The sequence below is a fragment of the Mobula birostris genome, chromosome 9, assembly GCF_030028105.1.
Source record: "Mobula birostris isolate sMobBir1 chromosome 9, sMobBir1.hap1, whole genome shotgun sequence".
Lineage (NCBI taxonomy): Eukaryota > Metazoa > Chordata > Chondrichthyes > Myliobatiformes > Myliobatidae > Mobula > Mobula birostris.
The window spans coordinates 53,217,825-53,233,153 of record NC_092378.1 but is presented as its reverse complement, the minus strand read 5'-3'; the positions used below and the strand labels follow the sequence as shown (position 1 = coordinate 53,233,153).

Here is a 15,329-nt window from a genome sequence, read left to right as displayed (position 1 = left end):
AATTTAAAGTTAGTGAACACATTAAAGAATTTGAAGAAAATCAATGACATCTTCAATAGCCAAGGAAGTGAGAGCAAAGTTTAATCTTTTACAGGCAGTATAATTTGTCAATAGAAGTTGGCAAGAAATAAGCAAGACAATTCAGAACTGTTTTGCTCAATGTAGTTTCAAGTGTTCAGGCTTAGAGATGCCAGAAATAGCTAAGAGTGAAAAGGAAATGATTTCACTACTTCAAGTTAGAAACTACAAAGAATTTGAAGGCATCAACAATCATCTTGAATATTCTAAAGAAAATGAAGATTTGGAGGATGCAATCATTGAAAGCATTATATCAGAACACCAAGTGGGGAACGTTAAGACTAGGAAAGTGATGAGAATGACACAATTGAACCTGAGCTTGACTACACAGGCTGCCAGGAAATTATTTGGATTACAACACTGCTTCATGCAGGTAGACAATGAAGGCAGTCCATTAACTGCATAGGTGTCTGCACTGATTTTGCTCAAAGAACATGCCAGCGTACACTGACGAATTCCTCCATCTTTAAAGTAGTGGTAGTGTCCTAATTTGCTCTGTATTTAATTTAAACACAATCTATTCTTCAGTTAAACAGTACTTGGTCTTTTTTGTACCTAACTTTTCCATGAATCTTCTGCCAATTGGGGCAGCCACTCAACTGGGCCAAAACATACTGGTCTCAACATGTCCGAATGGAATCCATTGTATTTGAAATAAAATTAAAGTACACATGGTACAGCTACACGTAATGAACCAAAAAGCTAGAATTTGACACTGCTGCAGAGATTTAATAAGAAAAGTTCCTACTTGTGCAACTGATTTCTTATGGCGCTGTGCTATTTCCTGTAGCTTAGGATCCTCAAGGAGATTGGGTTCATTTGGCTTTGCCCTGAAATTAATGAAAGGAAACGGAATTACTTGTGCAAAATCTCCTAGTAAGAACTTTCAGCAGCAATATATGATGCATATCAGTAGAAGTGGCATGGAGAAGCTTAGCACAGAGGTAGATTGATTTTGAGACCCTCTAACTTTCCCAAAGGTCACACCCACTCTCGACATTCTTCTCCCCTCTTCCATCAGCCAAAAGATAGCACAGGCCTGAAAGCACATACCAGAGTCAAGGACAGTTTTTACCCTGCTCTTGTAAGACTATAAAATAGTTCCTTAGTACTACAAAATAAACCCGACTTCACAATCTACCTATGATCTTGCACCTCATTGTCTGCCCTACGCTTTCTCTCTAGGAGTTACATTATTCTGCATTTTGTATTGTTTTACCTTGTTCTTCCTCAAATTGATCTGTATGATTAGTATTCAAGACAAGTTTTCCACTATACCTTAGTACAAGTGACAATAATAAGTGTGCAAAAATTGTAGCATGGTTTAAAAAAATTAGGGATCAATTACTCAAAAATTCATCATCTAATAAGAGCAAAGCAGAGATTATTTTTTGCAAATACATTATTTCTTAATGTACCAAGGATGAATCAATGGATGATCAGGTTTTGAAGAATATGGCAAATCAGATAGACAGTGTCAGGTAGGCACATGGGAAACAGTAATAATATTGTTTAGATTTAATAGAGAAGGACAATGGTCTTTCCATTATGTGTCCTCAAGATACACAGCTTTGCAGTTTGATTCTTTCATGTCAAGAGGTTGGCCAGATTACACTGGAAATTTACTACAACTCTTTCTAAAGATTTGCAAAGATCTCTGAAGACCAGACCAGATTTATTAAAAATCATTATTCTCATTTTAACATTCGTTGTTTACTGAATGTTATTTATTCTCCCTCTAAAGAAACTTTGGAATGCGTGATTTCTTTGGATGCTGAGAAAGCCTTGACTGGGTAAAATGGAATTATTTTTTTAAAATATTAGAAAAATTTAAATTTGGGTAAGTTTTAATCGATGGATTAAATTACTTTATTCATCTCCCAATGCACAGGTTCTTATTAACTCTCAGAGCTCCAAACTATTTAATCTCCAACGTGGAACCAGACAAGAATGTCCTTTGAGTCCTTTGCTTTTTGTTTGGCTTTAGAGCTTTTAGCCATCGTGTTTCGTGAATCCATTGACGTTTCAGGTATTTTAAGGAGGGGTATCACTCATAAGTTGTCACTTTATGCTGATGACCCTTTGCTCTACATCTCTAATGTGGAGTCCTCTCTACCCTCAATACTCTTTACTTTCTGAATTTAGCCAGTTCTCAGGATATAAACTAAATCCTCATAAGAGTGAACTTTTTCCTTTGAATAATTTGGTATCAGTCAACTCTGACCTTCCTTTTAAAACTTTGAGAAAGCAATTTACTTATTTGGGTATAACAATTACTAGGAATTACAAATTTCTTTTTAAAGAAAACTCTCTCTTTTGGAATATATCAAGAAGGTACTATCAAATTGGTCTCCCCTTTCTTATCGCTGATTGGTCGTATTAATTCTACTAAGATGAATATTTTGCCTAAATTTTTTAGTTATTTCAAGTCCTACCTGTTTTTATTCCTAAATCCTTTTTTTGACTCTTCAGATTCGATTTATATCTTCTTACTTATGGTAGAATAAAAACCCCCAATTAAAAAAAGTTCATCTTCAGAAAACTAAAAAAAAAAATGGGGGATTAGCCCTACCCAATTTTAGGTTTTACTACTGGGCAGTCAACATACGCCACTTTACGTTTTGGTTATACTACATTAATTGTGAAGACTGTCCAGTTTGGGTTTCTTCAGAAGTTAATTCTGTTAATAAATGTTCTATTATTTCTCTTCTTGGTTCTTTAATTCCTCTATCTTTACGTAATTTAACTGATAATTATGTAGTTAAACATTTTTTGAGGATTTGGTTACAATTTAGAAAATTCTTTGGGTTATTTGGTTTTTCACTCCCATTTTTTCTAATTTTTTTATACCTTCTTTGACCCATGTAGTTTTTCAAAAGAGTGAAATAGACTAGGTATTAAATGTTTTCAGATCTGTTTGTTGGAGATGGTCATTCCTCATTTGATCAACTATTAATCTTCGTAAAGCTCACTTTTTTAGATATTTACAAATTAGATACTTCTTGCATTCTCAACTTCATACATTTCCTAAATGTCTAGATAAGAACTTAATTGATACAATTTTTACTTTGAAACCTTTTCATAATGGATCTATTTCTAATATTTATAGTATGTTGTTGGTAATGAGAAACATTTCGTAAGACAAAATTAAAAACCTCTGGGAACAAGACCTACAGATTTCAATTGATGAGGATACTTGGAATGAAACTTTAAAACTTGTTCACACCTCTTCGTTATGTGCTCGTCACTCTCTTTTACAATTTAAAGTGGTTCAAAGAGCCTATATGACTAAAGATAAGCTCTCTCGATTTTACTCAAGATTTTTCTCCATACTGTAATAGGTGTAATGTCGAAGAGGCCTTTCTAATTCATATGTTTTGGTCCTGCCCGCGGCTTGATAAATTTTGGAAAGAAGTATTTCAAACTTTCTCAGAGCTTTTTAAAGTAAACTTTAAACCCAACCCTGACTGCCTTGTTTGGCATTGTTGGAGGAAATGATTTTACTCTTAAATCGAATGATTTGCATATTTTGGCTTTAATTTCTCTTGTAGCCAGAAGAGTTTTGTTGCTTAAATGGAAAGATGCCACTCCGCCTACTCATGTCCATTGGTTGATTGATGTTATGTCACGTTTAAATCTGGACAAGATTAGGTGTTCTATTTCTATACCTAGACAAGATTTTTTCACATTATGGGGACCTTTTTGGAACTACTTTCACAATTTTCGATTTGGCTATTATAGCAATGATGATGGCTATTATATGTTTGAATTTACAACTATATGGCAGAGATTTTTTTTTTCTTTTAACCAAATAGCAGTTTTTTCCCCTCTTTTTTGGTTTGTTATGGCATTTTGATTGTTTTAGATTAGAATAAAATATACCTTTTCAATATTATGGTTAGTTACTATACATAATTATGGGGCACTTCAATCTTGTTTCTGTTTTCATAATGTATTTTGTATTCGTCTATGTAAGTAATTAATAAAAATATTGAAAAAGAAAGTTGTCTTTATAAAATAAACTACAATATTAGCAATTTCTCATTACTAAAATAGGAGCAAATTACGTTAGTACCATGGTCTGTCTGGAGATCCCAATGGACTATAGGCTGTCACAACAATATTGTTAGAAGTGCAATAGGAGATCAGATCTTCTTGAGTTAGATAAGGGTGGCACTCAATCTAGTAAAACAAAAAAAAGAACACAATAAAACTTCAATGTTGATGAGAAATTTTCACAGAAAAAGGTAGTGTCAATAAATGCCATACTGAAAATAAGTGAAATTCTATAATGCCAAATTTTAAAAGTGATCAATTACCTGGTTGACAGCCGGTCTGTATTTCAAATTTTTTTTATTAAGGATGTGCTCTATCTGCTTACGATTAAAATTGGACACCCCTATAGCTTTAACCATATTTAGATCCACCAAGTCTTCCATTGCCTGTAAATGGAAAATGATTAAAATTTAAATTGATCTGACTGTTAATTATTATAGACTGAAGACCATCCAGAATAATGTTTCAAGCAACTAAAGTCAAGGGACCAATCTAACAACAAGGGCTTTAAGGAGGAAACATATTACAAGTTTAATTTCTAGATAAATCTAGTAACAATAAACTTAAGATTCTTCAGTTACATACTCACTTCCCAAGTGTCAACAAAATCCGTGTCACTTGGTATTACCACCCCATTCCCATCAAGAGGAAGGTTCTCCGGGCCAGCCTAAAAGGAGATATTTTAGAAACAAGAACAAAAAGCATGACTTAAATTACTGAGAAAGGATGTAGACCCAAGTAGGTTAATACATGCCAACATTTAAGAGCTGTTTGCCAGTTTGCCTTTGGTTTGTTTTCATTTATATTACAGAATATACTTCATGTCCAAGTCTTATCAAATTGTATTCACTACATATTCCTTGACATTACTCAACAAGAGGAACACATTGGCATGCAAGGGCAGGAGTCCTGTGTTTCTTCTAACGGGGCCAAAGAGGCTGCTCTGCATTGTATATTCGATGTTCCAGTATGGCTTGCTACTACCTAGCAATGTTCCTATGAGTCACTTCAATGTAATTCAGTTGGCTTAGATTTCTCACAAATGAATGTTAAAAAACCTCAAGTACAGTACCTGACCCCCAAAATTTACTCATTTTAAACAACCCACTGAGTACTTGGCTATCTAAGGGTACAAATAATTTAACTCGAGCAGTGTGCAAATTAACCTAGAGAAAGATATACAAAATTGTTTTGCCAGGCAGTTTACCTTGAATCCCATAGGGAAATGAATAAGGTACAGATCCAGATAGTCCAATTTCAGGTCACTTAATGTGTTAGAACAGGCATCCTTCACCATGTCTTTGGCATGAAATGTACACCACAGCTAGCAGGAAAACAAAACTATTCATTAGTGCATTGATATTGCTAAAGTTAAATTATACTTTAGCGACCTGGCAGCACCCCAAATCCTTTACCTTGCTAACAATGAAAAGATCTTCACGCTTTACAGTTCCATCCTTGATCTTCGCCTGAATAGCATCACCAACTTCTTTTTCATTTTCATACAGAAATGCACAATCAATGTGACGATAACCAGCTTCAATGGCCGTTTTCACTGCTGCTATCACTTTACCTGGCTCAGACTGAACAGAAAAGTGATTCTAATTAAAATTCAAATGGTAAGGCAAAGCCAAATGAAACAAATATAAATGGCACTCAATTCAAATTTAAGCATTTCAAAACAGCAAAGCTAAAAACATTCTTCCAACATCCTCTTTAGCCTAGAATTTAACCAAGCTCTACCACAGAAGATCACACAAGTAAGAGACAAAAAGGCAAAGGACAACTGCATTTACACTTGGGAAGCTTGACATTAGTGGTAGCAGACAATGACTTCCAACTCATTCACCAGTCTAGACATGCCCAATCCCACCAGCACTGAAATGCAAAGTATCCATAAAATAGTTAAGTCTTCTAGGTCACTCCATCAGCACCTCTCTAAAGCACAAACTTTATCACTGAGACAAGGACAGCAAGTGACGAGAACATGGCCAAATGCAAGTTCACATGGAAAAAAATTATATCCCCTCCCCCCCCACACAGTCACTGGGCCTTGAACTCTAACCAAAAGAACTATTTGAAGTACCTCTCCAGAACAACCACTGAGCATCAAGATGGTGGATGATCATCACCACTAAAGGCAACAGGCTGTCTCTGCTACTACAACCAACAAGCCATAAAATGGGTGAAATCAGGACTGTTGAAGGGCCTCAGCCCAAAACATTGACTGTTTACTCTTTTGCATAAATGCTGCCCAGCTTGCTGCATTATCCAGCATTGAGTGTGATTTCTAGTATCTACAGATTTTGTGTTTGAAAATCCTAAGGATACTGCTTACAGCAAACTTTAGGTTCTGTTAGTAATACAGCAAATCTGCCCTGCCATACACCAAACTTTTCTAGCACAGTCTTAATCCTGACACTCAGCCAACCAAAAGCATTACCAAGTACCAAAAGGATCCCTTGACAATGCTATCAAGTGCCATTCTAGAAGCAGCAGGTAAAGTGACTCAAGTCTATTCACCATTTGAAGATAACAGCTCAATGGCTGACCAGATTATTAGCTTGACCTCCAATTTGCTGCCCAAACCCAATTCCACCAGAGCCCAGAAATCTGTTTCAGGCTTAAACATATCCAATAATGCAACCTTCTCAGTACTCTGGAAAGTAGGATGCCAGGGACTTACAATCCTCATACAAGATTCCTCATTGTAATTTTAAATGGTTTTTCCACTTATTCTGAACCTTTATCTCTGCCCAATCAGTTTTTCCATAGAAGGCAACATCTTCAGTATCTACCTTCATAACTTCTTCAGCATATTATTTCACTATCACCTCCATTTAGATCCTGACTGCTCAATACTTCTTCATAAGACAAGCTCTTCATTCCAAGAATCCACTTACCAATACTTTTGCACCATCAGAGCCACTTGTTTCAGAGCTAATTTACAATCTTGGTCCTAATACAGAGAAGATGGAAAAGACAAATTCCAGAGATAATACAAGAGATTTGACACAATAGATGCAACTGACTAAGTGCAACATCAAGGAGTCCAAATAAAATTGCATCAATGGGAATGAAGGCATGAACTCTTCAATCTCTATTCATATCTGAAAGAAGCTGGTTCTGATTGCTAGAGGTTAATCATTTCAACTCCAGAGCATCATTTCAGGAGGCCCTCAGAGCTATCTTCAGCTTGCTTAGTGACATTTTCTTCACAAGGTCAGAAGTGAAGATTTTCTTTAACATTCGCTTAGTGTGCAGTTCCATTTGTTACTCCTCAGCTAATGAGGTGGTCCATGCCTACAGCCACCATGACCTAAATGGCACTGGGTATAAATGGCCAGTAAGGTTTGTGCCACACAAGAATCAGGCATCAACCATCAGCAGCAAGTCTGACCACCTTTATAATTTCAACTGCAATATTATTACTGCATTCCCTTCTCAATATGCTGAGCATAAGCCCTGTCCAGAAACTTTCTGACCAGATACAGCAAGTTTAGTTATGTGAAGTGTCATTATCTTGGATAGTACTTTGATAATCTGACAATTACCAATTGTGGCCAGATTCGAGCAGAGGTTGGGCACCCTATGATCACCAAGTGACCACCTGACTCCTGAACACCTTAATAACTGATTAATAACAGGTGAAATATGTGGTATTTGCTGTTTTCCTGGATAAATGCAATTGTAGCAATATCCATGGAATAGGTCAAGCAGTAGGGCAAGACCCCAAGCCTGTTCTGCCATCTAAATACCTAGTTTTCCCACCCAATTCCCCCATCTCTCTCACAATAGAATTCAGGAACTTACAGAATCTTAACCTTTGAATGTTCAACAGCTACACAGCCACAGCTCAAGAGTATAATCTTTTATTTTAAGAAGTCAATCCTCAAGTGAGGAACTTCCAGCTGACTTCATTAGCCAGTCCCTAATCCCAAAACAAAATCTCAGATTTAGTAATCCCAGCCATCAGAAAGTACCAAAGGAAAAAACCTATCAACATTGACAATTTCCTTCCTAATCATATCTTAGCATTTCCTGGAATCATAAAAATTCTGCTCTATGTCTCCTCATGGAACAGCTTTCTCATCCCAACACATCTTAAGATCCTTTGTTGCATTGCTTTCAAGCTAAATATGGTTGAGATAAGCAGGCAATAAATCATACCGTAATCATGCCATACAGCTTAACTAATTCAATTGCTTGCTAACCAGACAAAAACATCTCATTTCACTTAACCACACTCAATTTTTTCTAAAAACTGAGCATTCTACAAGTGAGTGGCTTCTTCAAAATCCTCACATTAAACCACTCTGCCACATTCTTGCCTATCCATCTGTATCCTCTTCTAACTTGTGTACTTTGTAACTTAAACTTCCTTACACAAGTTTTACATCACCAGTACGCTTGCATATATTAAGATCAGGTATCCAGTTGTAGACAACAAATAACCAAAGATCAATTACTGATCCTGACAGGTACCCAGTAATTATTTTTTGTCACTGTTAAAAATCTCCCTTCAGCTTTTATTCTGTAATGTCTAACCATGTCAAAATATTTACCTCAACCTCATGACCCCTTTCTTACATAACACCTTTACCTGACACCTTATCAAAATTCCTTTCAAAAATTTCTTTCATATAACCAAGGTCACTGTACTACCAATGTTATTCAAGTATTTCAATTAGATCCTTCAAAACGAAAGTCAAGATGTTATACAACACAGAACAAGACCCCACCCCCCAACATCACATCCACACTAAATTTATTCTCTCCACCGCCACGACACAAGGATTTTGTTAATCAAAAGCTAGAGCAATTCACTATAGCTCATCTATACTGCCAATTCAGGGAACACAGTTTTGACTTTGAACTTTTAATAATTTATTGAAAATTACTGACTTGCTCCCACACTGTCCAATTTTGCTTTGATGCTTGTATATGCACATAGCAGTTCAAACCTACAACACTTCTCACTTCGATTTCATTCTTTCCTCTATTACTTCAACTTTCAAGGCTGACATCCCTATTGATAAGCCTCAATTGGGGTGCTTGCTACTATAAGAAAATCACCAAGCTCTTCTGTGCAAGACTCAGTGGCTCTAACATCCATCTTTTGTCTTCATTTCCTCTTCAAAACAATTATTTGCTGCCACTTGCATATTTCTCTCTGCACGTCCACAGTTCAATTTGCAGAGGCTTAAGCCTTTCTTCAGCATAAATTGCCATTACAGTCAATACTTGTACCTTCATTTTCTGCACTCCCCTCCCCTACACTTTTGCCTGCTTCTTCAACTCTTTCATTTGTGCATGACTTACTCTTGCAAGATACATCTACGATGTACAAACAATCCTCCCTACATACAGCACCAAAGCCTAATGGAATAGAAAGCCATTTCATCAATCTTGCCCATGCCAGTAGGAAAAGATCCACCCATTTGAATTCCACATGTCAGCAAATGATCAGTTTAAGTGTAACAAGCCTCTATCATCTGTTCAGGTATTGTTCTATATCAGTACCATCATCATTTGGGTTAAAATTAATATCCACTCAATGTACTTTAAAACTATTCTCTTGGCTTTCATCCCTGTTGTCAAATGGTTCTATACTGTCCTAGCATCTCAAATAAAAAAAAGTTTCTTCCTAGCTTCCTCAGTGCCAAATAATTTGAACCATCTGATTGAACTTGGCCTTTTTTCCTTGGAGCAACGGAGGATGAAAGGTGACCTGATAGAGGTGTACAAGATAATGCAAGACATTGATCATGTGGAACGCCAGAGGCTTTTTCCCTAGGGTTGAAGTAACACGAGGGGCACAGTTTCAAGGTGCTTGCAAGTAGCACAAGGAGGATGCCAGAGACAAGTTTTTCCACGCAGAGTAGTGGGTGCATGGAATGCACTGCCAGCAAAGGTGGTAGAGACAGATACAACAGGGTCTTCTAAGAGACTCTTAGATGGATATACAGAACTTAGAAAAATAGAAGGCTGTGCGGTCGGATACATGGGTGACACAAGATTGTAGGCCAAAGGGCCTGTAATTGTAGGACTAATGTGCTGTAGATTTGTGTTCCATCACATCTTTCCTGTGAAAATGACACCAATCTATATGCATTAAAGTTGACAAACTGGAAATTTCATATTACAAGTGATACTGGAATATTCAGGTCAAGTGGAAACTGAGTAGTTCTGATGAATGACACTGGGCTCCACTGTTCATCATTTTCATTCTACGAAACCTGCCTGACTGAATGTATCCTCAGTATTTTTCACTTCCATTTTCCAGCATCTACATGCTTGTTTTTGCTTTGATTTTGTTTATATAGTTCTGGCAATATCAGCATTTTATATTCCATTCCTCAAAAACCATCACATACCATACTAAGCCATACTCCTTTCCTTGTTAATCTTCTCCACCCTTCTATACTAGCAAGGGCATGCTCACATGGTTTGAGGAAATAGGAGACGACCACTCAGTAAGCTCACCAGTTTCTGCCCCAAACAGCTTTTATCCTGCTCATCTCCATATCTTAGTATCCAGAGATCTTTCAATCTCAGTTTTGTATGGCATCAAAGCCTTTATCCTTCTAATGATAGCCCATCAACTCAAAGTAAATGCTTCAATTACTACAACAAATGAAAATGGAAAATTCCAGATGAATTTCAGATTAGGCAGTACTTGAAAAACTGAGGGTTGCAGACACAAAACATTGCCCCACCTGTTAAGCTTTTTCCTAGCTTTTCCGTTTGTTTCAGATTTCTAGCATCTGCATTTAAATTTTCCCTTTATTCCTTTCCTTCCAACCAACATATCCATGCTAGTACTTTATCACCAATGTCCAACGTGTGTGGACCTTATCACAAGCTTTCTGAGAATTAAAATACATAATTTGTACTCGGTCCACTCTCCTCAAAGAAATCCAATGCATTGTCATGCACAATTTCCCTTTTATAAACCCATTGTTCACTATTCAGTCATTTGACAGCTTTCCTCCTCTTTGGCTCTCAGTGTTTTCCCTAATTCTGATATTATGCTAAAGAATGTTATCCTTTACTGACAATATGCATGGGCTGTTGGTGTATACCCACCCAACACCAGACATCTCCCCCCCCACCCCCCCCGTAATCCATTCCATCCTCAGAATTTGAACGCTTTCACTATTCATGTAATGCCTTCCATTTGCTTCATTCAATCTTGATTTCTGCCACTCTGAAAAAGTTGCTTTCAGTCTACCTCAATGAGAAAGAATGTCATCAAGCTGTAAAAACAATACACCTGAGGTCCCAGTACTTTCAGACAGGCTCAAGGATTCAAACTGTATCACTTACCTGTCTTAAACACAGGAATTATCACTGGATAAGCTGTGATGTGACAGCAGGCAGTCACCAGAAAGACCTGTGGTAACTTTAGGTTGAGTATGGGATCTGTACTTGGCGGCATTGAGACTTGATCAGGCAACCAAGGTCGGTAACATCAAAACTCATCATTGGATAACCATGTAAAGTGGCATTCGGAGTTTTGAAAGAATTATTGTTTATTTCCCTTGCATAGAATGTTGACTGATCACACCCACCTCTTTCTCCACTTACTGGTTACTTTCATCTTACAGGCTTAATGTTAAACAGTGAATTTCCTCCAATTGATCATGAAAATTACTTAGCTGAAAACATGACAAAATTCTCAATTCAAAAAGTATAACTCATCCTAGCTTTCCAAATCAAAATTGTTTGTAATGTGAGTAGGTCCAGCCAATCTTTGCTCACCTTTAAACACCCTCCCTGGTTATTCACAATACTACTTAGCAAAGTTTTAAACCCTACATCCCAAAAATTATCAAGATTTCTTACACCCTTTGCATCATCACAGCTAACACTACTACTGCTAGAATTCACATCTATGGTAGTTCCAAACAGCTTTGGTACCCAACATTCTCCATAAAATATTTAAAATACTGTATTTGCCCCATTGAACTCAACAAGTCAAAATAATATCGTTTCTTTTTAAGTAAAAAAAAAAGCAGAATAGTTACTTTTGGATAGAACTATTTGCACAATTAAAAGCTCCTGGTCATCAAAAATTGGTCAGACCTCAGCACTGCAGTATGAACACTCACTGGCCAAGAAATTCTAGTAGTGTACACTCAGGCAATGGGTCAATTGAGTAGCAGTCCAAACATTCAGAGCAATCAAGAGACAAGGAGCACAGACTGGAAATAGAGGATTCAGCAAGAAGGAATACCAGGACGAATACTGTACAAAATGGAGATGAGATAAAACCTTAAGATATAGGAGCAGAAGGCGGCCATTTGGCCCATCGAGTCTTGTCCGCCATTCAATCATGGGCTGATCCAATTCCTCCAGTCATCCCCGTTCCCCTGCCTTCTCCCGATACCCTTTGATGCCCTGGCTAATCAAGGACCTATCCATCTCTGCCTTAAATACACACAAATGACTTGTCCCCCACAGCCACTCGTGGCAAATTCCACACATTTACCACCCTGACTAAGTTAATTTTTCCGCATCTCAGTTCTAAAAAGACATCATTCAATCCTGAATTCTCTCCCTATCTAAATGTCTGCCTGTTTATTTTTTCCAAAGTGCATGACCATACTTTCCAACATTGTATTTCATTTGCCACTTCTTTGCCCATTCCCCTAAATTATCTAAGTCTCTCTGCAGCTCTGTTTTCTCAATAGTACCCGTTCCTCCACCTATCTTTGTATCATCGGCAAATTTAGCCACAAATCCATTAATACTGTAGTCCAATTCATCGACATACATCATAAAAAACAGCAGTCCCAACACCAACCCTTGTGGAACTCCACTGGTAGCCAGCCAGAATAGGATCCCTTTATTCCCACTCTGTTTTCTGCCAACCAGCCAATGCTCCACCCACACTAGTAACTCCCCTGTAATTCCATGGGCTCTTACTTTGCTAAGCAGTCTCATGAGTGGCCCCTTGTCAAAGGCCTTCTGAAAATCCAAGTACACCACGTCTCCTGTGTCTCCTGCTTGCAATTTCCTCAAAGAATTGCAGTAGGTTTGTCAGATAGGGTTTTCCTTTCAGGAAACCATGCTGGCTTTGGCCTATCTTGTCATGTGCTTCCAGGTACTCTGTAATCTCATCCCAGAAGGCATTCTAGTCCAGCAGTGCTGACCAGAATTCGGTGACTGAAAGTCACCAACAAACTGCAATCCAGTTTCACACATCAAAGTTGCTGGTGAACGCAGCAGGCCAGGCAGCATCTCTAGGAAGAGGTACAGTCGACGTTTCAGTTAGTCCTGACGAAGGGTCTCAGCCTGAAATGTCAACTGTACCTCTTCCTAGAGATGCTGTCTAGCCTGCTGCGTTAACCAGCAACTTTGATGCACGTTGCTTGAATTTCCAGCATCTGCAGAATTCCTGTTGTGTTCAATCCAGGTTTCCCCATTATGCTCAAAACGGCGTGTTGTCTGGAAACGATCTCCCCAAGCACACATGGAACAAATACTTTGGAGATGAAACTGTGAATTCAGATTATTTTCAACTGAAGATAAATGAAGACATAAATCTAAAAAGAAAATTAAAAAAACTAGTTTATAATAAAGAGCACCTATTGGCTGTTTATTCGTTAGATTAGATTCACTCTTACACTTCAAACAGATATTTACATTCCGGTGCTGGATAAAACAGATACAAAAGCTCAATTCTACCCGGGTATTTGTCCATTAGTGAAAACAGAACACTCGAACTTCTTTCTGGCTTAGTCTGCAAGGCATCACATTAGTACGTTGACACTGGACCTATAGATGTAAACATCAACACCCTCCCCAACTCCTATCTCCCACTTGAATTTTTTTTGTTCGGGGTTATTCTGGATAAAGACAGCGCTGCGGATGCAACTTATGTTCCTTCAGATAACGGCGAAGGAGAATATGACAAGTTGAAGTTAACATATCACACACACACTTGTTTATTAAGGAATGGCTTGCACGCTTTCGCTTTAAAGACGAAGTTCCTTTGCGAGAATACCGTCCCCCCCACCCCGCGCACATCTGTGCGAGCAGTAACGCCCCTACCTCGGGGAGATTTACAGCACTGTCCGGTCCCAGAACTCGGGCACCCCTCACTCAGTCTCGCCTGCGCTGCAATAAACACCCCCCCCCCCAACACAGCGTGTTAACCCGCGTCTGAACAACTCTCCCCCACCCCACACTATCAGTTCTTCACTCGACCGAGAACGAGTCGGCTATGCGCGCCGCAGATGGTGATCGCGCGTTCCCCCACCCCACCCCATCACCTCAGCGCTTGGGGGGCAACCCCCGAACCCACGGTCCGGCCCGCAGCTGGGTGTGGGAGATGGGGTAAGGCCCGCATGCTCTTGGGGCACAGACCGCTACCCCATTCCCCCCCCCCACCGCGCGGGGAGTGACATTGACCAAGCGCACAGAACTCCGGTGAGGTTTAACTTTGCCGAGTGCCCATCCTTCGAGTCACTGAACGGAACGACGGCAACTACCTCACTTACTCACTTTCCAGGTCCCCAGCCCAACAACGGGCATGTGAGCTCCAGTGTTGAGGGTAATAGTGAAAGCGCCACCACCAGCCATGACGCACGCTAATAGAAGATTCTGTCTGTATCTTGTTTTACGGTGGTTAGCATCCACCTTAACAGTGCATTACCACCACATAGAAGATTCTAGCAAGCACGTACGTTTAAACGGCAAAAATAAACTCGCACCTGCCCCCACCCCGCTCCTGAAGCTAATTCCTCCTCTGATTGGCTCGTAGTTGCTGTCGCTCAAAGGTGGGCTTTGCACACCGCTCTCCTTTACCCTTCCAGCCTGCCTGCTGACGCCAGTCCTTTCTCCGATTGGCTAACAGGCGCTGTCATTTAAAGGGCGCCCGCAATAGACCCCGCCCCTTCCAAACCGGTTATTTGCCCACATTCCTCCTCCCTCCACCCCACCCACCGACTGACTATCGGGTCTACGGACGCTCTGAACGGGAAAGAAAGGGCTGGTAGTAATCTCTCAGTACAGTATGCGAGACAGGAGGGAAAACATCAATTTTGAAGTTATTTTAACAATTTTTATAAGGACTGGAAATGATAGTGATAAAAGGTTATTGGGAAGAACAAAATGAAATCTGGGTGACTGGACGGAAGACAGATTAAATAACAAAAGATATTAATCAATAGCACAGGGAAAGGAAC

At 38.9% G+C, this 15,329-nt stretch overlaps 1 protein-coding gene across 1 annotated transcript in view; it reads right to left on the bottom strand.

Annotated features, from left to right (window-relative positions):
• Nucleotides 1-14,849, bottom strand: part of LOC140202757 (aldo-keto reductase family 1 member B1-like) — a 28,908-nt gene extending 14,059 nt beyond the window's left edge. Inside the window, exons 1-7 of the mRNA XM_072268054.1 lie at nt 14,647-14,849; nt 5,550-5,717; nt 5,342-5,458; nt 4,724-4,801; nt 4,398-4,520; nt 4,154-4,260; nt 827-908 (exon numbers count right to left, since the gene is read on the bottom strand). Of these exons, the coding sequence (XP_072124155.1) occupies nt 827-908; nt 4,154-4,260; nt 4,398-4,520; nt 4,724-4,801; nt 5,342-5,458; nt 5,550-5,717; nt 14,647-14,724 (753 nt within the window). The 5' untranslated portion in view covers nt 14,725-14,849. The remainder of the gene's footprint in view (nt 1-826; nt 909-4,153; nt 4,261-4,397; nt 4,521-4,723; nt 4,802-5,341; nt 5,459-5,549; nt 5,718-14,646) is intronic.
• Nucleotides 14,850-15,329: the final 480 nt, after the last annotated feature.